General features: G+C 38.3%; 1 protein-coding gene across 1 annotated transcript in view; it reads right to left on the minus strand.

The window, feature by feature from the left end:
* The window catches only part of TRHDE (thyrotropin releasing hormone degrading enzyme), a 215,340-nt gene that overhangs the window by 21,275 nt on the left and 169,381 nt on the right, over positions 1-24,684 (minus strand). The window contains exons 11-14 of the mRNA XM_086471708.1: positions 20,227-20,360; positions 20,073-20,128; positions 2,504-2,651; positions 320-417 (exon numbers count right to left, since the gene is read on the minus strand). Of these exons, the coding sequence (XP_086327834.1) occupies positions 320-417; positions 2,504-2,651; positions 20,073-20,128; positions 20,227-20,360 (436 nt within the window). The remainder of the gene's footprint in view (positions 1-319; positions 418-2,503; positions 2,652-20,072; positions 20,129-20,226; positions 20,361-24,684) is intronic.

Here is a 24,684-nt window from a genome sequence, read left to right on the forward strand (position 1 = left end):
CTAAACAAAGGTCATGGACCAAAACCAGCCCCCATTTACACCTATTCACTCTTCCTGACCTCTGTGGTCACATAAGTCCAAGTTCTTAAACATCCAGTGCAGGATATTAAATTAAGGTTTAGGAAATCATGCTCTCTAAACTCAGGAAAGGAATTAATCTCACAGCATCTTGCAGCTCTCCCTCTAACCCAGAAAGGCAAAACAGAAGGCCAACAAAGCTAAGGAACTATGACATGCTGAAGATGACACCAAATTTTAGGAGTGCATTACTACAACTATATTCCACAAACGAGCAATAAAAAAATAAATATAACAGTACTCATGTTGGTATGATGCTTGAACAAGCGATTTGTTTAAATTATTCATTGGCCATCCAAGCTTGAGATACATTGATGCAACTTGTCTTAAAATATACTCCTGAGGGGGAAAAGAAAAATATATTTAATGTTAACATTTATTTTTTATTTGAAATTGAAATACTACTGATCATTGAGGTTTTGTCTCTTTTTATCATCAAATAATGTCTGACTTTCCCAAGGTTTTGATTTGCATTTAGCAAAGCAACATGTCAACCTATAATCCTCCTTCACTGCTATAGTGAGAAGTAACCTGTAGAACAGCTATTTGATCAGATGCCTAAGTTTCTTAGTGCTATTTTGAACTCATAATACATGGCTGAAAAGTTGCTAGAGCATCAACAGCTTAATTTCTACTCTATGGCCAATCTTGACTACACTGTACATGTTCACTTTTTAAAGAATATTATTTTAATATCCATAGCCACGGCAAAAATGTTATGTAAGTATAGTCAATTGACTTCAGAATACAGAACAATGTGGCTGCAAATAAGCTTTGTACACTTAATGACACTATGCTTCAAGTTCAGGTTCTTGGTGTGCTTAAAGAACAAAACAAGATCAAGATCTACTTTAGTTACTTCTACTTTTTACACAGGTGGCATATTTATATATTCGGACCAGTTGTGAAGAAAAACACTGTCACTGTATTCAGCATAATCTTTTGCCAGTGGAATTCATCAATTTGAAAAAGAGAACTGAGACATAAAGAACCGTATAGGAGAGTGTCTATTTTATTATTGCAGATGCATGGGCATGTGTATACAATGGAGATTCATAGTGCCGCTTTCTCTAGCAGATATGTTATTGTGACTAAAAAGACTTTTTATTTCCTCTGCTATCACCTCTTCTTTCAAAGCTCTCATCAGTAGTGACAAAACACAATCCAATCATGAATTTTACTGGTTTTATTTATTAAAATTGTTTTCTTTACACAGCCATGTTTAAAAGTGAAATAGCAATGGCAGACTCATAAGAATTCTTCTGTGCAGTTAACAACAGACTAAACATGCAAATGATTTCAACATCATTTTATATTATGGCTCTGGTTTGCATGTTGGCCTACACTGTAGGTTCAAAAGAATTTCAATGTGTCTTTATTAATCTGTAATATATGTTCCACAAAAATATTTTTCCATGGCAGCAGGTAGCTCTGTGTATGTATGTATATATACCTATCTATGTATGTATGTACTTCACACATACATCCAGCCACCTCTAGCCTCCTGCTCTCTGAGCATGTGTGTCTGTGAACACAGAAACACAAGCAAATTTTCCAACCTGAACGATTCTGTTATTCTATGAAATATGTTTAAGAAGAAAAAAGCACCTTTAAGCATTTCAGGCTTTAGAGCATTCCTTCATTTGAAGGCTTTACAAAATTACATAAAATTACAGTATGTTGGCCACTGAAAATATGTAGACTACATAAAATTCACAGTGAATAAAAAAAAACCCAAGAGTTCATCATTGTCACTGGCTGCAATCAGATCCTGTGTACTTCATAAAACACGCTTCGGTGTAGCTACAATTTTTTAATTTTTTTTTAATTTCAGGTAAAATGTTAAAATGTTTGTCATGTCTGTCTTAATTATCTACTGCTAGGTGTAACTGCTGTCCCTTTGGACCCAATTATGAATGGTCTTTTGATAGAATGGTGATCTAATCCTTGTTAATTAAGGTAACTGTATTGAATTCACCATGGCTTTTTGGATGAAATAACGACTACAAATCTTTACTTCAGTTGCATGTGTCCTGTTCAGTTGTGCCTGCATTTGGTGTCCTTGCGGAGCTTGGGCATCAATCTAAATATCGCCGCGGGGCTCCTCAGAAGAGAAAATCTGGAAATAGATTGCTTTGGCTCTTTTAAGTGAAATACTTCATTTGTCATAATATTTTATAGGGGAGATAATTACCTTTCCTTCTACTAATCATATATGCCTCAAACAACAGTTATCACTGTTCAAATGCAAATGAGCCAAAGCTTGACAATTGCTATGTTTAAATAAAGAATAATTAGGAAGAAAGCTAATATCCCTAGGTCATTTACAGTATGTGACTGGGGAATAGTTCTGGGGAGGAAGGGAGGAAGGGGAAGGAGAGCGAGAGGAAGAGAGGAAGAAAGACAGGAAGACTGTATCTCTTACATTGAAGATATTGTAATTTTCTGTGCGGTCCAGCAACTTATCTAGAGGATAAAGAGCTCGGCTGGCAGCATGCCACGGCAGAAAATCCTTCTCCTCTGAAAGGTATCTGATAATCTCCAAAGGAATATTCTGAGGCAAATAACCAGCTCTGCACAATAAAAGAAGTTAGTATTAAATTGCTTTTGCAGAAGATACATGATGAGGCAAAAATTCTTCTTTTCTTCCAAATGAAATTAAAAGGCAGAAAAACATGACAAACTCATCACTATAATGACATAAAAGTCAACCTTATAAAAACCAGCAACTCACAGTCTCTCCCACTGCATGTGCAAGCATAGTTACTGGATGAAGGAAGGCATGAACACATACGAAGGAAAACCAGACAAGCTACCCCTACTTTACATGGATTCCTGTGGCTATAAAAGATATGAACAATGGAGTAACTGACTTTAAGCAAAAAAACCCAAAACGATGGTGTACCTTTGCTCATTTCTAAGATAGAAACATGTCTGCATAAAATCAACAACCCAAGGCATTTTGCTTCAGAGAACATTCCTGCTGGCCATGGGCAACTGGGAAGAACTAGTAGTGAAAAAGCATCTTTAGTTTCAGTTATTCTCCCCACTCTTTTCGCTCTCCTTTAGAGCTGCCTTGTCTTCTATGTACCTTAAGCCACTTTGGAATGAATTATTTTATTAAACTGAAGTGGCATCCAGTGACATCACTTTGGTTAAGGATGTTCCAGCACTTTTCACACAAACTATGTGTTTTTTCAGGTGTTTATAAATCAATCAGCTAGAATTTTGTCCCATTCTTTCACACGCATAAAAGACCTTTCCCTGCAAGGGAAAGAGTTTAGGTGGGGTTCAGGAAGGCTTTTTAAATTAATAGCTTCACAAGTAAAGTGCAACACAGAAACAAGCATTTGAAAGCTGCCTTTTAAAACTGACTACAGCTCTCATTGTATTTTTCAGAACAGCATTTTTTTCTTAACTATCCAAACTGCAGAAAAAAAGTGTAACCCTGTGGGTGTGAACTTTCCAGAAACACACAGGCCTATTTTTCTCCTGATGCATGTGTTTAAATCCCAAAGGAGTCCTCTACCTGCCTAGAGAGGAGATAATGATTCTGTTTTCATTAAACACTTAAAAGTCAGCAAGTTGGATTCCACAAGCTTCAATTTAACATAGACTACAGTATGATATATCTTCACAGAGTATTTGTCATCCTTGTTGGCTGCAAATGTTCCCCTTAATTCCCATCACTGTCTGGGGAAGAGATGCATGCAAATAACAAACAAAGAAAATTACACAGATTACTATGGAAATGAACCAATACATACATAATTTTTTATCTCAGTTCTAACAGCATATAAAAACTACTTTGCTGAAATATTTGAAATAGATTGTTCTTTTCAGTACGGTCCAAAACCATAGTTCCTTGCAAGGTGCGCCACATCCATGCAAGCCATTGTTTTTCACAGTCTCCACTGGAAGAATTACACCTTGTTTCCTTCACGTTCTTGGGAAAGAAATGAGTTCACATAACAGCTTTCAAAGGTATCTATCCCATGTCCTTCTGATGACCCACTCGCCAGTCTTCTTCATGTCATCTTTGTCCATATTTTGTCAGCAAGGTTCCATTCTCAACTGCAGTTACAGTACATACTCAAGCAAGAAAAACAAAATCACCTGGGGAGCTCGCTGTGTCACTCAGGAACTGAGCAAATATAAAATGAGAATGGTGGAGCTCTTGGAGTGGGTAGGGGACAGAGTTCAATGATCTGAAGACAGAGAAAGTTACTCCATTTTATAGGTCTTTCCTATTTCTGAAGCAGTAGAATATCATTAAGACGAGTTCTAGGTCTTAAGACTTTGTAAAGACATGTAACCATAATTAACAGAGCCAGCAGCAAGCTGGATTGACTACAGCTAAAAATCTTGGAGATTATGTTAGTAAAGAGGTAAACTAGCTTGAAGTTGCATATATATAATTAGTTCCTAATGGGATTTGTGATTATTGTTACTGATAATTTGATTGACATGAGAAAGTGTGGAGTAAGGAATGAGAGGAATAGCTCTAGGAAACATGCTGCTTAAGGAATAAACAGATGAATGTTTATTATAGCTGCACTAATGGACATTTAGGATCATGCTTCCAAAATTAAATTTTGCTTCTCTCTATGCTAAGCGCAAAAGGGAAACCATCACCGCAAAAAACCCAGATTATTCATTTTTTTAAGCTTAACTTCTCCATAAAGACTTTTAAGTAGTGAACTCAACAGATCTCTCTTATTCCTGAATGCTTGGCCTTCCTAATCAGTTTCAAAATCCTGATTCTTAGCTGATGATACTCATCATATTCACAACAGAAACTGTTACTCTTACCACTCACTGCTTCTAACTTGCAAATTTATCAGCCCATTCAATTCTGTCTGCCTCTTCCCCTGTCCCCATTTCTCCTGTTGTTTCCCCAAGGGTATATTCCTTCTCACAAAACCAGATTGTGGAAAAGTCTCAGTTTTTCTGGTTTACTACTGAACTTCCTTCTCTTTCTGGGTAGGAGCCTTAAAGAGTTTATGCACAGTATCATCAAAATCAACCTCCCACATCAACAGAATCAGTCCCAAAAGCAGGGACAGGGATGAGGGGAGGTCCTCGTGGATGACATTTTTATATAAATGAAAACAAATTTTTCACCTCAGATCATGATTTTACAGGAAAGTGGTTATGGCTGCTATGATCAATGTTATACTCTGTCAGTACATGTTGGGCAGATGTGCTGGCTGGATGTCAGAGGGAACTTGAGCAGAGACATATCTAAAATCCTCTTATTGTGGCAGTTAGGATAGGAACGTGTCCCTGGAGAAAACATAAGTGCTTCAGGAACTTTGCCTTAGCAGAATGTTCTTTATATTCTACACTATTTTATTGCACAGACACCTAGAGAAAACCATGATAGCCCTATTCTTTCACCCTCAGACACTAAGAATTTTCTGTCAAGATAAGTGCATTTATTGTTTTACCTTTTTGTGTAAAATGTGGTATATAATGTATGTGTTATAAATCATTAAATGTATACTACAGCTTAAAAAGCTTGCAGAATATTTTTACTCACAAAAAAGGAAAGAGATTGGTGAGGGTAAGGCCAAATACTAAGATTGATCATTTTTGACATTCATAGTTGAGAAAATAAGATATAAGGAGAAGCTCTCTCCCTAAACCATAAAAGAGATAAACCATGAACCATAAAGCCCTAAAATCCAGATCACAGCTCTAGGACCTGTATGAATTGTCCTGGGAGGTAGCATGACTATCATGACAACCAGGTCAGCAGAAGACAGAAACTAGCCAAAGCAGCATTACTGTGCGCTGAGCTATGCTCTAGTATTCTGCATCTTCACAAAACACAGTAGTTGATTTCTTAAGCTTTGTATTTTAGTGCAATCATATTCTTTTACTTTACACTAAAAGCTTATCCAGCGCTAAGAGTGATTTCAAGACTCCTCTTTTGTATGGAATACTGCATCCAGCAAGATGTACTGGCTGACTTGAACAGTGGCAAACTCACTCACCAGCTAAGGGGTCCTGGCATGCTTCTAGGATTCTCCTTCGTTAGCCTGGAAGAACTAGGTTCAAAGATGGTTACACAGGATCCGGTCAGCAAAAGCAAAAATTTGCATCCAGCAAAGTAGGACGGAATGGTGAAAGATTCATAAGTGCTACAGGACTTGTGACAAACATATACTACCAGCTGGCTGACAACCGCTAATTGAATCACTTGCGTCATTTAACGAGCAGGATAATAACCAAGTTGAAGAAAGAAGGCAGAACTCAGAATAAGTCTGTTCTGAGTATCTCTGTGAACTGATGGAAAAACACAGAGACATAAGAATGTTAAACAGAAATGTTTAATGATTATCATTACAATAATAAGAAAATTAACAGTAGTGACCTTCCCATAAAAGAGAAGAATGTAAAATAATTTCCCTGTCACATAACTGTCTGGAAATATTTACTCAAAGGCACTACAGAGTATAACATAAGTTAAGTACATAGTCTACACAGGCAGCTTGATTTATCACTCTTCCAGCAATGTCACTGGAAGGTCAGTGACAGAAATCCCTATTTTTCTTGTGTCTTTTTAGCCATCAATCATATTGCTATCCTTATAGTCCAGTAAAAGTACTATCAGATATTGCCTGCCAAAGTCCAAATGCATGAGAGCTAAGGCTAAGAGACAAGGTTCTTTCCCAGCTTAACCATCTCAGAGGAAAATTGAAATATTGTCTGTCACTCGGGGAATAACGATTATGGGCTATACTGAAACCAGGTAACAAATATAAAAAACCCCAAAATACTGTGTTGTCCAATCTTATATCTGGTCTGAAACAGTCACACTGTTTCTCCAGGTACGTCTCCAATAGCCACCTGAGAATCCTAGCAAGCATGTATCTACAACAACAAAAAAAAATTCTGCAGAGGAATCTGGGATAGTCTCGGCAAGACTTAACAGATAAAATAGTCAAATCAAAAATTCTTGATTCATAAACAGTGGCTGAATGCATAGTGATGTTCAGGTTAAGCATTTCTCAAGTGCAGGTTAAAGTTTACAAAACTTCACCTATAGCATCTGGAATGAAAAGACTGGAAGCGACCTTAAGAACTCACCTAGTCTCTCCCCTACCCAAGGCAGATCTATAGCAATGCTATTCCTGACAGAAATTTGTCTAGTTTTGTTTATATAGGCCTCTAGCGATGGATATCCTAGCAGCACTAGCATTTCAGTACTCCTCAGAGGCATGACAATAAGAGTATTATAACTCCGGTCTTTTGCCCTGTAAATACTCACAGAAGAGTACCAACAGATCCATTTCCATGAACTGTTGTTTGTGTAGCTTCAGTATAAACTACAAAAATTAGGGGTCCTTCTTTATTGTGTTCTAGATTAGATGGTTTTGATGGAGATTACTGGTCACATAGAAAGGAGCCCAGACTTAAAAAAAGCCTCTACAAGCAATCCCTAAGATAGCCTTTTCCATACTAAGTAATTAAAAAAACACAAGCAAAATTTAACCAAAAAGATCACATTTGAGACGCTTCTTTATTTTATCATTTTTTATATAATTGTCCTTACCCATCAGTTTATAAGCATGTCAATCATTCTGTAGCCACTGTTACACATGAGAACTTTAACATGTTAGAAACATGGCACCGCATGAGGTGTGTCTTATCATCCTAGTTCCTAACTTCACAGTTGCCTGCTGAACTGAAGTGGAGAACAGGAACACAGACTAGCAAAGAGATCTATTTTAGTTATTAGACAAATCACCTCTAGACAAATCCTGGCCCAGCAGGTTTTTCATGCCTAAAGAGGCTGCTGATGAACTGTGGTGAAAAGGTGATATACCATTTTTATGACAAGGGCAGAGGTAGAAGACCACCTTTCAAAAGTTATATATATATTTTTATATATTTAGTGGCTTATGACATCATATAATATCATAAGCACCAACCCTTAGCAAGGTACTATCTTGCTTACACTGAAGAAATCGCTAGGGTGGCCATTGCTACAGAGAAAAGAGGCAATGAACAGAAAAAGAAAGTACTGAACTTGGTAATGAAATATCCCTCACAAAGAATTCCCACTAAAAATCTCATCACAATCAAAAATAATCTTTAAATTACATGAGCTTTTAATGAGTCAGATAAAAGCAGGAGATCTAGATTATATTATGAAACAACAGTGTGTATTCAGCTGCATTCTGACCTTGATTTGTTCTTTACACTGAGCCGCTGAACTTATGGACAGATCCCAGCACATTCATTTTCCCCTTAGGGACAAAGTACCAAATGGTAGTGTAATTGCCAAGGGAAAATTATTACTCTGTTCTGAATTATTTCTATCATAAATCCAGCACCAGTCAAACAGACTCTGTCACAAAAACGACAGGGTTGCTGTACAGTGATGAGAGTCCCACATACAAGTGCACCATAAATCCCTTAGTCCCACCACCCAACAACAAAGTCATTATAAGTCATGTGTTTAAATCAAAATTAGAAAATCCAAGCTGGCAGCAAACTGGTCTGCATTGTTGAAACAATGGAAATGAGGTGATTTACTTGCTGCTGGTTTAAAACTCACCCTGTATCGTCTGTTTCTTACGAAATAATGTAAAACATGACTGGCTTTTTGACTGGGTAATTTTGATAGGGGAAAACGCAGCTCTTCGGAACATAGACGTGCAACTCAGTTTAACTTCAGTTCTGTTTCTGTACATATGCAATATAGGAATAATCAGACTATATTCATTAACCCATAAACGGACAGTTCAAATTAAGTTAGGATTCTTATTCATTGAGTCTTTCTTTTACCTCTAAAGTTAAGTGTGCGGATTAGAACAATTCACAGAAAAACTTCGTGCCAACAAAAATTCATATTTTAGTGTGTTTGGCTTTTTCTAATCGTATTAATTTCTACCAAGGACTGGTGTCCCTACCGATGCATTCAGGATATTGTTTCCCACAGTGCTTTAACAGCAGTTCTTTGGCAGCTGAGTAAAAACAGGTATGTTGAACCCCGACAAGTAAAAAAAGCTTTGAGCAAGGCGACTCATGCAACTGGGAAACTTAACTCTTGCAGTCACAGATTTCACCTTCAACTCCTGCAAGACTGGGACATCAAAGATTAAAAACTTATGATGAATAGCACCAATGTTCAACAAGGGAAGCTGGAAAAAGAATGTTTTTTCATAGAAAACTAATAGGCAACCTGTAGAAAAGGCCCTGTAATCTCCAGTATCAAAGAAAGATCTACCCCAACTTCCACTCCCAGGGCTGGGCTGACTTAGGATCAGGTAAGGACTCTGCTTTTCTAAGACGTCCAAAGTGAGTTAATGGAACCATTATCATTTGTACCAGTTACGGACTTCCATGTAAACAGGACAGGAATGCACATCTGCTCTTTGATAAATACAACAACAACAACATTTGGCTTACAAGCTCATTTTAAGTACTAAATTTAATCAGCATTCGATCTCTCCAACATCAAAGGATTCAGAGTATGATAGTTTTAAGTGAAACCTGCTTATTATTATGTTTTCTTACATGCAAAAAATTTGAGGACTCTTCAAGTGACATTCAACTCCACACAAGAGTGTTTGAAGCATTCTACAAAGAAGAGTTTGAATTCAATGTAATTATCAGAGTATCAGAGTATGGCTTAAATTATCTTGCACAGTTTTAGAGTTGCCACATAAGCAAAGGCTAATATTAATTTCAATTAATCACTTTCGTTGAAAACAGAAAAATATCCCCAAACTTAAAATCCCCTGTGTTTGTAAAAACGTAATAAAAACTTCTCCAAACTGGAGTTCAGTATCATTCCTTTCATCCTCATATGAAAAAAAAAAAAAAAAAAAAAAATTCAAGAAATAGTGCAAGATGAAAAGGAGTAATCTTACCGATGAAAATTAAGACTATGTAGTAAGTTAGGCACATCATGGTTTTCCTCATCATGAAACCCTCATTTTTTAGAATTACGTCATTCACACGCTTAAATTAACAAAAGAAATTTGAACTTATTTCAGGGGCTAATACATGTCAATTTCAGATGACTCAACTATTAAAAGTGTTATTTATTTTTCTTACTTGACGATTTTGTTGGGAAAACTAGAATGAAACAGCTCTTCTGTTCCTTAAGTTTTCAACAGTCAATGGTATCTATGTGAGCATGTTTGAGCAAATTCAAAATTCATTTATTATCATGCACAATATTTTTTCATAGCTTTCTTTTTTCCTGTTCTAATGTTTTTAATCTGCATATCAGTCAGCCAGGTGAAATATGCATTTAAAAGCTAGAAACTTCATATGGGAAGCACAGAAAACTGATTTTGAAAATACACATACAATCTGAATTTTGTTTGCCAGAATATCTACAGAATGGGATATTATTTCTGTAAAAGCAATTCCCTATAAATATATTTATAATAAAAGACTCTGTGAAATTCTCATAAGCCCTCACCTATTCTCTTATCTCCATTTTACAGAGAGAAAACAGACACAAGCAGTTTAAGTGATTTTACCAAGATCACCTAGGAAGTCTATAGCAGAAAGAGCATCCCAGTTTTTTCCAGTCCCTTAGTGCAGTGCCTTAGTCATAACACGGTCCTTCTGTCATTTATTGCTTGATTTCTAGGTAGAGGAAAACACACTTCTAGATAAATAGGAAGGAGCTAAACTAACACAACATTGATTCCCAAGATTTCTGTTATATTTTGTCAAGCGAAGGGATCTTAGTCTACAGTTTAAAAAACTGCTTTATAAAAATCACCAAATGAAGACCAAAAAACTTGAAAGTTTTGAACTTTGAATTCAGAATTTCCCTCTGGCAGTATGTTTTGCCAAGTGGACAGAGCATACACTGACAAAGACCAGACCTCCTCTAGACAACAATCCTGGCCAGCTGAAGTCAGACGAGCCCAGAAAGCAGGGTAATTTCTGAGAAGCAATAGTGCAGTCAGGTCAAAACAGCAGGCAAAGCAGTCAGTAGCCTAAGGTGGCAGACTATTTTGTTTATGTTGATGAGGCATCAGCATTGTCCTTTCTAGCTAGAAAAGCTGGTTCTTGCCTTTGATTCATATATCCTTTGTTGATGTTGGGAAAGGACACAGTGTTTAGAGCAGAACCTCCAGCCTCTCAGGGTGGCTTGTTGCTGCTACCTTGACCAAGGTAGCAGCAGGATCTTTTGCTCTCCATACTAGTCCTGCCGGACCCTCAGAAAGAAAAGTAATGAGGTTCTGGGATAAGGGTAAGGAAGAAAAAAAGCTGCTTATTGTAAGAGGACAGGTGAGGGAGGTGGGAAAAGGGCTGACCAGGCAGCTGAGGGGACGAAAAAGGGGTCTGTAGATGAGAGGAAGGCACAGGGAACAGGTGTATGCTAGGTAGGAGAGGATAGGGCCCCCACAGAATGGCAAAGGTTGTGAAGCTAGACAAAGACTTCCCCCTGCCCCACCAACACACAGATTCCTGAAGCCATATTTGCACGTCTCAGCTCCCTTTCCCACACTTAAAAGCTGCTAAGAAGCCTTCAGCAAGCTCTGCTGATGCCACTCTCCTCCTCTTGTTTAACCTCAAACTCCAAGTTAAGCATTCTCTTGAAGCATAATTCAGACCTGGTTTAATTAATGTTCCTGAAACAAATTTCACAGACTGTTCCCCTCCCCTGTCATTACACAGCAGTCCCTGGCATCTGCACTGCAACATGGATACATCCATACCAAGCTGACTTCAGAGACCAGCTTGAACTATAACAGACCAAGACCGTGGAGTGAAAAGACAATGGGCTAAAAACCATTAGCTAAAAATAATTCTTTCACTCCCTTGAAACCAGAGTCATGTTTTCCTGCCAGTTTATCCTGGGTTCAGCTAAGAATAGAGTTAATGTAGTTTACAGGATAAAACAATTTTGCTATATAACTCAGAAGTAATAGAAATAACTGAAGCATAAGCAAATTTTGTGGGGATGTGGATTAACAACATTATCCACTTCTACAGGACAGATGTATACTAGACTAAGACCTACCTCTCGCACTAAACACTCAGCAGAGAACTCGGACCTACAGTTTCTCCTTTGTACATGCTGAAGAGTCTTTTCCAGCTTCTTCCCCGGCTCTTAGTAGATTTTTCTATTGTCCAGGAAGCTTTCCCAGCACTGGCACTTCCCTGGAATGGGCTGTACAATTTCCTTAACTGCTTTTAGCTACGCAATAGGATCAGATGCACACATGATACATGCTACATGAAACAGAATTGGCTTTTAGTGTGCTTACTCTCAAGAATCGCTTTGGTTCTTCTTGTACAAACACATGCCAACGTTATCTGAAATGTGTATCTCCACGTAAAGCAGATACAAAGGCTGTGATATGTCACAGAACATATGGACTGACACGCAGCATATGGAATGAATGATGGCTACCTTAAAACATTTGTAGCTTTCTGTTTTCTCTAAAAAAAGCGCAGCTGCTCTGGCCCCTTGAGAGAGTATTTATGTCAAAGGAAATCCAACAACTTTTGTAGGAAGCCATATGTAAATCGTTTGCTGGTGAACCATCACCAAAAATTGCCTAACAGTGAAAGAAAGTTACTGTGGCATCTGCTGAAATAATTCATATAAGGCCTCATTTATTAAAATAGTAAATCTATACCACTATTAATCAAGCTCGATACAAACTATCGATCTAATACTCACCCCCTTAGCTGATACTCAGAGGCACTAATTAATGGAGCTGCTTAACATATCTGCTGTTTGCCTCTGTGTTGAACTATCAGCAAATGCGATCAGGAGTAATAATAAAGGCCTGAGTTAAACTGCAGTTTATTCATTTAAATGGACCCTATATGATTGTTATGAATACTCAAGCAAAACAAGGTCAACAACCCTGGATGTGGCTGTTGACATTTTGAAACATTAATTGGGGTAGATGAGAACTTTTACCTTTGTCACCTACTTATTATTCAGCCCCAAAATTTTAAATGGGCCCTCAAATGCCTTCACTTTTCTTGACAATACACTGAACACGACTTTAAGTAACATGAACAAGTGTAACATAGAACCAATTAGCCCAGATATGTTGGAAGATTTCAAATGCTACAATAAATGAAATCTTAATCTCTGGAGAAGGAAAACAACAATGAAGATCACTTCAACTCCATAGTTCAGTTTTGTTATGCATATACTTCCACCAGAAACATCAAGAAAACATCCTTCCAATTTAGCAGTAATAATTCAATAATTCTGGATCTGATGTGAAAGCATATAAGCTAGAGACTTAGGTACAAGATAACTCTGTTTCCAGGAATAAGATCAGCTAGTCATTGGGCGGGGGGGGGGGGGGGGGGTGCTGCCTCAGGTAGCTGAATGGATAAGATGGTTTTGCCTCAGTGGCAATACCCCACATCCAGAAATTAACTTAAGGAATAAGGACAGGGTTGGCTTTGATTTGTTGGCTTTTTTTAAAAAATAAAATAATAAAACAAGGGGTCTTACAGACATGATTTTCGAGATCTCCAAGGCTATACTTGGTTAACTGAAACTTACTTTTTAAATTAAGCTCTTGTCTCAAGTTGGTGAGAAGGTGATCTAGAGTGAGCATTAGCTTACTTAGGTATTTTACTTCTGGAATCCACCTTAGAGTCAAGTGCACCAGCTGCTAAAGGTGAATTTGTGTTAAGGGAGAGAATCTGGATTTATTGAAAGGTAGGTTGGCAATGCCTTTTCCCTTACCCTCAGACTTTGGTTTTCTACAGTCAGCAGAACTCACAGCTTGGAAAGAAGCAAGCCAAGAAGAACTGATTAACAGCAGGAAAACAATCATCATTACTCATCACATATCTGCACCAGGTTCCTGGGTTTGGCCTGGTGAAAGAAATTCTGAGAGAAAGGAACTCTCATGAAAGCCATCTGCAGTAAGGAAGTCACTTAGTTCACAGATAATTCTGAAGGTATATTTTTTTGTCGTTGCACATTTCCGACACAGTTCCCTATATTTGTGAAGTCTATAGGGGCAGGCTTTTCTGGCCTAAAAACCAAGAAACCTTCATCTGAAGAAACTATTGCTCATTCTCCCCGTAATCTGTGAAAGGAAATGGACAGCACTCCAACAGCGCCATTGATCCCTGGAGCAGAAGAACAGTTATTTAACAACGCTACTTCACGCTTTCTCATGAATCAAGAAAAAGCTTCTGATAAACGTGTCACGGTTTGAGGCTGGGCTGGCCACTAACGAATGACAGACGCTCTCTACTAACCTCTCTCCCCTCCCAAAAGGGAAAAGGAAAGAGAACAAGAGAGAGAGACTTTACGGTTTGGAAAAGAAAACTAAAACAGCTTTAATGGAACAATAACAATAAAAGAAAAGATAATAATAAGAATAAGGAAATAATGAAATATATACAATATGTACAAATATATACAAACCCAATACCGAACCCAACTCCCCCCACCCTGATGACAATACGTCATCACCACACCGCAGGGCTGGCACTAGGGCAGTCCCAGGCTGGACTCGGCAGCAGACAGGGATGGGATACAGGAGCTGGACTCAGGCACTGGATTCAAGAATGCACGGATCAGGATCGACGATAGAAGAACAGACAGAGTCCTCCTCAGATGTCAGCCATCGAAGAAGAAAGGAAGAGACAAAGAAGAGCGAGACCCTCATGATCTCTCAGCTTTATACTCAATATGACGTACATGGGATGGAATACTCTGTTGGTCAGGTTTGGGTCACCTGTCCAGTTCGCTCCTCCCTGTAGGTGTGAACTTTTACATGTTTGTGACCCTTTTCACTCCTGGCACCCCAACATGGAGTACAAGATTTAGCAGTGACCTTGGCTGCCATAAGAACAAGTATAAGCAAGGGCCTCTCTGCAGACAATTCCTTGGTACTGACTATAAACTTCAGGCCTTATCACTGCTAGGAGCAGTCACTGTCTGGAAAAACAGGCTGCTGTTTCAGAAAGTGCCGTTAGTTAGAGGAGACTTAACTGAAAAGTTAAAGCACTAAAACAGAATTAGTTCTGATTTAGCCCAAACCAGGACAAAACATCAATGAAATGCTGCTAAGAAATATGCAAAAAGTACTGTCAAGTTTTTATCTTTCACCTTTGTGAATGGGTAACCAACAACTGTAGTCTTGACATGCACTTCGCTGTCACTAGGCCTATGACCCACCCGAAAGGGAAGCTTCGGGGAGATCTGAGAATCTGAGGAACTCCACCACTATCTCTTCAACCGCAGCACAGAAGACAAGCTATTAATCGATAGCCAGACAGATCGTCAGCATAAAAACGTTTTTCTGAGCAACTGGCATGCAAAACAAGCACCTGCCACCTTAACAGTGAGCTGACTGTGGTGCAGGCAGGACCAAACAGGACGCATATTAGGTTTCAAGAGACAAAAGTGATGGGTTCTTCCAGAACTAGAAAGAACAGTAACTATTTAAGAGGACAGTAAAATACGTATTCATAGTCACACCTGATCCAACACTGATTAACGCTGAATACAAACCAGACCTACTACTTCCACATAATATTGTACTGTCAACCAGTTTAATGAGGGTAAGTGAATATGAAGATTTAGAGCTCAGTAAGGAAGAACTAGGGGTGACACAACACTCCTTGCATTAGGAGGGTAATTTATCTTATCTTATGTGGTTAAGTGGCTTTGAGAGGTCAGGTGCACGTTTCTGTCCATTAATTGCCAGTGCACTGCAAGGTGACAGATTTACAGGCCTACCTTTGGGATGCCTAAAGTAAAGTGGGAGGCATCCCATCTCACATACTCACTAACTGACCCCTTATCCTAAGGAAGGAGAAAGACAGGAGAAACGGACATCACTCACACTCTCAAGAAACAGTAGAATACTTCTTATCTCCTGTGACACTAAATGGAGGTGTGCTGCCCTCTGCTCAGTTTAAGCTTGGAAGAGAACCACAGTTTATTTGTCTTCTCTCAGCTTTCTCAGTCAACACATCCCATTTACAACAATCAACATATTTTCAAATTGTACTGAAATTTCATACAAAAACATCCCCAAAAGATAAAAGATCTTCAAGAAGAAGAGAAGAGAGTGTACCAAGGTGCTATTCTTGCTCAAGAATCTGGGGCATGTATTTCCATTAGCTATGTTACTGCCAAGGCTACAGCTCTGCAGATCCTCAGGGTGTGCGCGTGTACTACAGCTGAGAACAGAATTACGCTTAAAAAACAAACAAGCTTGTGAGAATTCAAACACAGTAGGCAAGCTGTAGCTTTCTTTTACTGTTATTATTCCATTCAACTCTGCCTGATTAATTTTATGGAACCAAAATACGCTGAGGAGGAAGAAGAAGGAATATATTTCCATATAAAATGGGCAAAACTTTATGAAATTAAAGTTATAGAGCTTAAAATATTCCTTGGAGGTATCAATTCATTTATGCTGTTTATTTTTGAGAAATCACTATGCTGACAGTAAAAGGATAATAAACGTTTTGGAGGAAGGAAATCAAACACACCTTTTTAAAAAAAAAAAACCCAACAAACTAAACCAAAATGTGGTGCTCCAAAATAATTTATATGATCAATTTTTTCATCTTTCTCCAGACTGAAATATTATTAAATTTTACTAAAGATAAGAGCTGTACTTGTTCCACAAATACAATCCATTAGCAGTAAAAGTACACAGAAATATCATGTTAGGGCATACCATATTAGGACAGTGGAAAAATTAAGTCAAGTCTTTCTGGTGTGGAATGAACACTATGTGTATCAAGCTCAACAACACCCTAGGGACTATTTCAGAAGATTCTAAAAAGGACAGTGTATTTTGAAGAAATACAGTCTCTTCAGTACAGTAAAAAGAACTGTTTATGTTAGATTTTTTTTAAAAAAGGACCAGCATGAATTTAAGAAGTTATGCTTTCAATTTTGTTCTATTTTATCACTGAAAATAATAGCTAGGGATTAAAATAAAAGTATGTATTCCACAGTTGGCTTCTCTCTCTCAAAACGTGTATGTTTATGGTTGTAGACAAGAAGATAACACATCAGTGCAACTAGGGACCACAACTGAGACTGAATTACCCTTTAAAACAGTCAGCCTTCTCAGAAGTCAGGTCTAAACAACCAATTACTACCCCTCTGCCTGGTCAATAAGGTTACTCACCTTCTCTCATGCCACAGTCAGAGACAATCGTATGCATTTAATCTCCCCATCAGGCAACATTATATGGGCAGGGAGAAACACATGCTGTGCATCAGAGACGAGACTGAATCAGCACCGCATCCACGAGGCAGGTAACATCCAAACCATGGTACTGCTCCAAAACAAAGCGAGGCGACTTTCTGCACTGCGGCTCGCAGCCAAGGGGGGTGAAAGATAAGCTGCTTTTAGGCTGATGGTGGCCTTCTGACCACCAACTTTTTGAGGGAACTGAAAGGGTCTGTGTGATTTTGATAGCCCTCGGAGCTTGTTTTAGGAACACTGCTGTGTCATGTTGGAGCACCCAACACAGCAGGGGCAGCTGTGCTGCACAGTAGCATCAGTGTGCAATTCCCCATTGCTTGTCCCAGCAATAGCTTTTCCATCTGCTTTTGTAACCCCAGTTCAGGCACTTTGCTGTCCAGGCCCGCCCCCAACACATTTCTCTTCTAACAGTCTCTAAAAGCCTCTCTAGCCCTACTAATGATAAAGCAACAGAGGAAGGATTAGGCCTGTTCCTAGTCTTTCTTTGTCTGGGATAGAGGAAATTAAAACAAAAAATACCAAACTCTTTTTAAAAAGGTACCATATAGTCAGCTAGCTAATTAGACTAACTTCAGCATCACTATAATTGTTTGGGGTTTTTTTAGTAAGAAAGATGATAGATGAATAAAGTAAAAGAAGATCAACAAAAAGTATACCCTACATGGCAAGTTTAGCCAGGTCCACATATCTTATTGCTAGTCTTGAAATACAAAGCATAAATCTACTGTTTGCAAACATGCAGATCTTTCCTCCACCCAGACTGGCTTGTAAGGCACGTACTCAAGGTAATACTACTGACAGGAGTCTGTGCAGAGATTTTAAAGAAACTGGAATCTAGATATGTAACCCTGTTGGAAGAGTATTTCCTTCAAGTAATATCTATGTATGCACGTGTGTACACACTCTTAAGTATTTAGCTCCACTACTTTTTTTCCATGGTGCATGAGTAGCAAATGCAGCAGCAGTCCATGGCAGCTCATCATTAATAAAAGTCAAGTTTTCACAATGTGAAAACTTGTGAAAGACTTCACAGCGCTCTAGCATTGTTACCTCCAAAAAAGCAGCAGGAACCAGTATCACTATAAAACTGCTTTTGAAAGCAAGTTGGGGAATGCATTATTCATCTAATCTCTGGGTGGTTTTTAGGTAGACAAAACTTGGCCAGACAATGTAGGTTGGGCATTTAATCAAGAGCTTGCTTTTAAGCTTCATGAACAACACATCCTAGAGCACTGGCTCAGTACTGACTCGTAAGAAGAACACTCACCTACAAGAACCGGCTTAAGAAACAGCTTTTTTCAGAGTCTGGATTTTTCAGGAAAGCCTAGCCACCTCTGACTGCATTCAGTGCATGGAAAAAGAAGAAAGCATCGCACTGATTCTGTGTAACTGCACGCTACTTCTCCGAGGTGCCAAAACCAAATAAAATTGGAATAGACTGTTACGTTACTGAACACTTAGTAGTTCTTCTAACAGTCTAGATATTTCAGAATACTTTGCAGTATTCTACTAGCCAGAGAGTACCCAGATCATGGTCCACTGAGGTCTGAAGTGATGATCTACTTCTAGTCCTTTACTGTTGGCAATGGGAAGATGCCACAAGGCAAGAATGAAGGGCAGTGCAAAAAGCAAATGGATACTCCTTCTCTCCCTATGATGCCTCCTTCCCCATTACATCTCTGGACTGTTAAGTAAGGGCTAATCACTAGTTTATGTCATATAATCAGTCTAGCACTGGCAGCAGCCACAGAATGGTAGGGCACACAACTGTGTTTTACTGCAGTGATGCTGGAACATAACTGAGCCATAATTTCTGTGTGACAGTGTGCCTGAATCTCAAACATCTCCTGCAACCATTTGTAGTGAAATGTATCTCAGTACTGCTGATTCTTGCAAGCCCCTGCTCAAATATGGCTATAAATGTGCTAGCAAACAGAAAAGCCAGGAGTATCAGGAATTCTTTTCACACAGCCTTTGACATCCCAGTGTTTCACTAATGTAATGTTCCCAGGTACCTCAAGAATCAAAAAGTTTGAGATGTTCCATTACTTTCCTCTCATTTTAGACTTCCACTATCAACATACTGGATGTCCTGATTTCAAAATGAGGACAATTCGATTGCCTCAATTCATAAAGAAGGCATTACCTAAGCAGCATTATATGCATTAATTATTAACTGTGATCATAGTAAAACACAAAATGTATAAATTCCAGAAATGCTCAATGGAACGCTTATTTTCCATTCTGCGTGAAAAGCATCATGCAGAAAAAGAGTCTTTTCTAGCAGATTATAAGAAAAGAAAGATATTGGGAAAATGATATAACAGCACAAGTCAGGACAAAAAAAAATTACTGAAGCTTGAAGGTGCCTTCCATCACAAATTAAATACAGTACAAGGGTCAGTTATAAAAAACAGGGGAGGCGGGGTATTAGGGAGAAAGAGAAGGGAAAAAAAAAACCCCATTCATTAGAGAAAGAGGAAAGAGATTATTTATCTCCAAAGTGTTAAATTGAACTTGCTGCAAAATTGATCAGACCTCTCCAAACTCAGAAATACCCTACAGCAATTATTGATCAAAAGCCGCGAATGTGCTACAGACTATGTTTATGTGGCATACAAAAAAAAAAAAAAAAAAAAAAAAAAAAAAAAAGGAGGGGAAAGGAACTAAAGTGTGTTTAAAACACATCTAACTTTGACACACACTCCACTGCTGAGTTACTGGTTGCATGAGTTATTGCAGCAATGTGTATGAGGATAGATTATCTTCAGGAAAACATACCTGGCTAGATTGAACGCATCATCGATCAAGCCTGCTCGATTACTGACAGAGATAACCTATAAGGGGCAAGCACAAAAATGGAACCATTTAGGGTGATGAAACATTGAAGATTCACCTATCAAAGCAGATTTTAGGGATGAGAAGATGAGCTTACCTCATGGTTCCTTGTTAGCTGATTAATTATCAGCTTCCAATTCCTAGTATCATAATTAACTCTAAAGTAGCCAGTCTGGTTGATGTTCCCCAGCAACCAACTTGCCTCTTCCAAAGCAGGAATTCTGTGGTGTTCTGGAAACAAAGAACAAGATGGGAAGGGGGCTTGGTTTTAAACCTAAAAATTTTACAGATATATCTGTTAAACTCTTTCCTTCTTTAAATATCCGTGAAGGCAGCAAAATTAATCCAAAGACTAACAAAAACATTATGTTTGATTAATAATTTCCTTTATCTGTTCTGAAATAGAGGGACGCCAGCTGATATTCCTATGGGGACCTTTCACCCACACAGAACTCCAAGAGTGGTTTCCTTCTGGCAAATACTATTTGAGAGAGGTGTGCATTTTAAGCCTTGTTCCCCAACTCTGGCCGTGCTAAAATAGCTCTCTATAACCATAACTCCAATAATTCAATGAATGTGCTACAGAGAGAAGACTAAATCTGTGATTAAAAAAAAAAAAAAATAAAAAAAATCTTAAGTGTTTCTTCCTGTAGTCGATGAAGCTTTTATATTGGATTTTAAATTTAAGTATTTCCAGTCGTACAGCTTCTAGCTACTAACCACTGAGAGGCTCCCCTTTAGAGCTAGACCAATCAAACCTTCTATTAACTAACCTGTTCTTCCTCTTTCCTCTCTCTTTAAGTACGCACTTTGGGACTGAAAGTCTAAATTTATTCCAGTATTTGTACAGTCAGGCAGTCCACAACTATTCGCAAGATTAGGAATTTCAACAACAAAAATGCCCTGAACTCACAACATACACTTCTTCCACTACAGAAAGAATCATCATGAAATGAAGCCTCAGGCTTCAATGTCTCTTGAAGAAGCCTTCAATCTAGTAAATTATTCTAACAAAGCTGATCATGAACCAGAACTCACTAAAAAAAAATCAGCAACATTTTTTTTCTACTATAATAAATTTAGTTTGTATACTGTTGACAAAAGGAACAGTCATCTTGTGCATTTTTAAAAATAAAAAAGAAATACATAAAATTTGTTTTAAACATAATTGCATCAGGGAATTGTTTGGTGTGCTTGATTTCCTTGAAAATAACAAATGGGGAAAAAAAAGTTAACAATACGGTCTTAACAATTCACACATACTACCTGGTACCTAGACTTACTAAAGAATTGATTTGTTTCAGCCTTTCTTATAAAAAAGTAATTTCTGAGGAAATAATAGATGACTAGGACTACAGATAAAAGTTATGCTTCTCCCTTGACTAAATATCTCTAGCAAACACAAGAATAACTATCATTTATGGTGCAAAAAATACAAAGAACAGTAAGACCTCAGTTCTAAAAAACCACCTTATTATACGTTTAACTTTAAATTCATGGAGTTGCGTTACGCACATAAATTCAGATAAAAAGCTGAAGATTAAAAAGAAAGTCCTCTTCTCACCTAGGCAGTTCTGACATCATTAAAATATCTTAAAAATACACTTCTTGGAAATACTAAGCCCAGAGTAACTCAGTTGTTGCCTATTAAATTCAATTGTTACTGCTCTTTCAGGGTTTGCCTAACTGACTTGCACCAGTACACTTTAATTATTCCATATAAAAAATTAAGACAAAAAATACATGCCCGTAGTTTGAGTTGAAATATTGATTACATCCATCTTGCCTTATGATGAAAAGCTGAGGGAGCTGAGTCTCTAGCTTGGAGGAGACTGAGGGGTGACCTCATTAATGTTTATAAATACGTAAAGGGCGAGTGTCAGGAGGATGCAGCCAGGCTCTTCTCGGTGATGGCCAATGATAGGACAAGGGGCAACGGGTGCAAGCTGGAGCACAGGAGGTTCCACATTAACATAAGGAAAAACTTTTTCAGTGTGAGGGTGACAGAGCACTGGAACAGGCTGCCCAGAGAGGTTGTGGAGTCTCCTCTTCTAGAGACATTCAAAACCCACCTGAACACGTTCCTGGGTGATCTGCTCTAGGTGGTCCTGCTCTGGCAGCGGGGTTGGACTAGATGATCTTTTGAGGTCCCTTCCAACCCCTAACATTCTGTGATTCTGTGATAAAGTGCCAAGCAGACACATTCTTTAGGAGCCAACATATCCTGCAGAAATGGGACTGAGAAAACTAGAATTAAGTCCTACTACTCTATGGGCTTCCCAGGCATTCTTATTGTCAGAGCACCTAAGCTGCTTTTGCCACACAATCTGTTTTGGAACAAGATTTTAACACCGGGAGACCTTCCTTCCATAGAGGTCTGTTAAACACTGGGCTATATATAGCTCAGTCCTCACCAAAGTCTCTTAGACTGCCATACTGAGGTTGCTCTTCTGTTTAAATCCTTTTTTCACTGGACCTGAAGTCAGAATCACCTAGTTGCTCCAGCTTACTACAGAAGTCTTGAATCCTAGTTCCTGTGTAAATCACTGAATCTTATACAAAGAAAAACATTACTATAGAAATACTGTAAAAGCCCCTAATAATTTTCAGCACCGTGATAAAGGCACTTTCTTAGAATAGATTTGGATCAAATATCTGCTGTAAAACAGGAAGAGAAGGAATTTGAATCTGGATCTACCCCATCCTATTCAGTTTACTCAGTGTGGTGCTGTGAATAGTCACCCCTAAATCTCAGCTACGTTTCTTATCAACCTCATGTGTTTCTTAAGAGCAACAGCAAAAATACCCACTTCTGTATCCAGGAAAGACTGGTGAGGGAAACAACAACTTTTAGAGTTTCTCTGGGTTTTCAGGGGCGTAGTGCCATGTGGGGTCAGGAGCATGCTGCTCACGCCTGGCAGAAAAGCCTACCACCTTAATGCAGTAGTGCTTTCTGCCCATGCTTTTCTGTTGCAAACTAACCTTTAAAAGCCACCATCGCTGAGAGTAGCTACTTGTAACTGGTTAATCCCTCCACCTCTATGATACCTAAAAGTGTACAAAATGGGCTATGAGCACACATTAATCAATATCTGGGTAAATAAATACATTAAATGGAAATTTTCAAAATTCAATGTCATAAAAAAACTACATGCATTTTTTCTTGTTTCAGTATTTGTATTAAATTTTGATCCCCGAAGCAAGGAAATTACTTGTGCTTTAATAGAATACTGAATGATACTTGCCACTCAAACATGACAAGTTCAAAATAACCTATTTCACAAGTAACAGCTGTGCAACACCTCCAACACATATTGCCTTAATGGAGAACAGTATCTTTTCAAAGCTCAATGGCATTATTGCTGTTTTGGTCAGTTTAAATCCAACCATAACCCCTTGCTATTATTTTTCAGTAAGACCACTCATGTGTTGACCTTCTCCTGAAATACAGGACAGAAATCTTTCATGCCTTTCCAGCTCATATAAGCAGGTGGTTATTTTAAGGGACTGCCTGATGCATGTGCTTCACATAGTTCTATATAATTTACTGAATTTGACTTTTGAGTCTGTCAATTCTCATGACTTCCTATAAAAGAAATTCTTTCTTTTGGTGATTACAGCACCGAAAATTTCTATACATCTGGGCAATTTCTCCACTTACCATAAACACATTTATTAGTTTCCTGTTAAAAGTATTATAGTTAGGGAAAAGGTAGTCATTCAGGGTTAAACCCTATATTAAAGCACTCATGACTTTCTAAACAACAGCAAAGATTTGATTTGGGAAGAAAACTATCTTCGATGGTTTTAGTTCACCTCTTAAAATTCAATCTAAAATACATATACAGTTGTATTTCAGATTAAAGGGAAACCTTTTTAATCTTCCTCCATCAGAAAGTGTTTTTCCATGGTCATGTTTTGTCTGGATGCTTCAGAAAATAACACTGCTCTGAAACTTCCAGTTTTGCCACATACATATAGATGACATTTAGGAGGAAATGGTTAAATTTTATGGCATTTGTTTTCAAGTCAGAAAATCAGTTAGGGTCTGATTTTCATTTTCTCTGCTCTGGAAGTGTAACACAGTCCTCCAGCTTGTGCTAAGTGCACGTGGCTGGAAGTTCTGAGCTCTCCCAGCTCTTGAGCAACTTCATCAGAACAAGCAAGAACGATGGAAGCCTGCTCCTCCGCATGGCAACATAAGCACCTTGTGAGGCAGGTCTGGGAGAAGGGCACCCCACTGCAATATACTACTCCAACGCTGACAAAAGCGTGGGCTATACAGTTTTACTACCGTTTCAAGTGTTCAGACTCACAGTTGTTATTTTATTTTAACTCTTCATTTTACACAACCCCCAGCGTACTAGAAAATTGGTTTATGCTGGTAGAATCCCTACTGGGAGAACTGACTCCATGTTCCTGCAAAAATAACTGCACAAGAGTAGCACAATTTCATGCCAACAACAGTAAGTGAAATGTTTCTAACAAAGAAAATGTTCCATGAGGAATTTTATCACAATTACAGATTTTGCAAAAATATACTGGCTTTAAATAA

The sequence above is a fragment of the Leptosomus discolor genome, chromosome 1, assembly GCF_034619465.1.
Source record: "Leptosomus discolor isolate bLepDis1 chromosome 1, bLepDis1.hap2, whole genome shotgun sequence".
Classification (NCBI taxonomy): domain Eukaryota; kingdom Metazoa; phylum Chordata; class Aves; order Leptosomiformes; family Leptosomidae; genus Leptosomus; species Leptosomus discolor.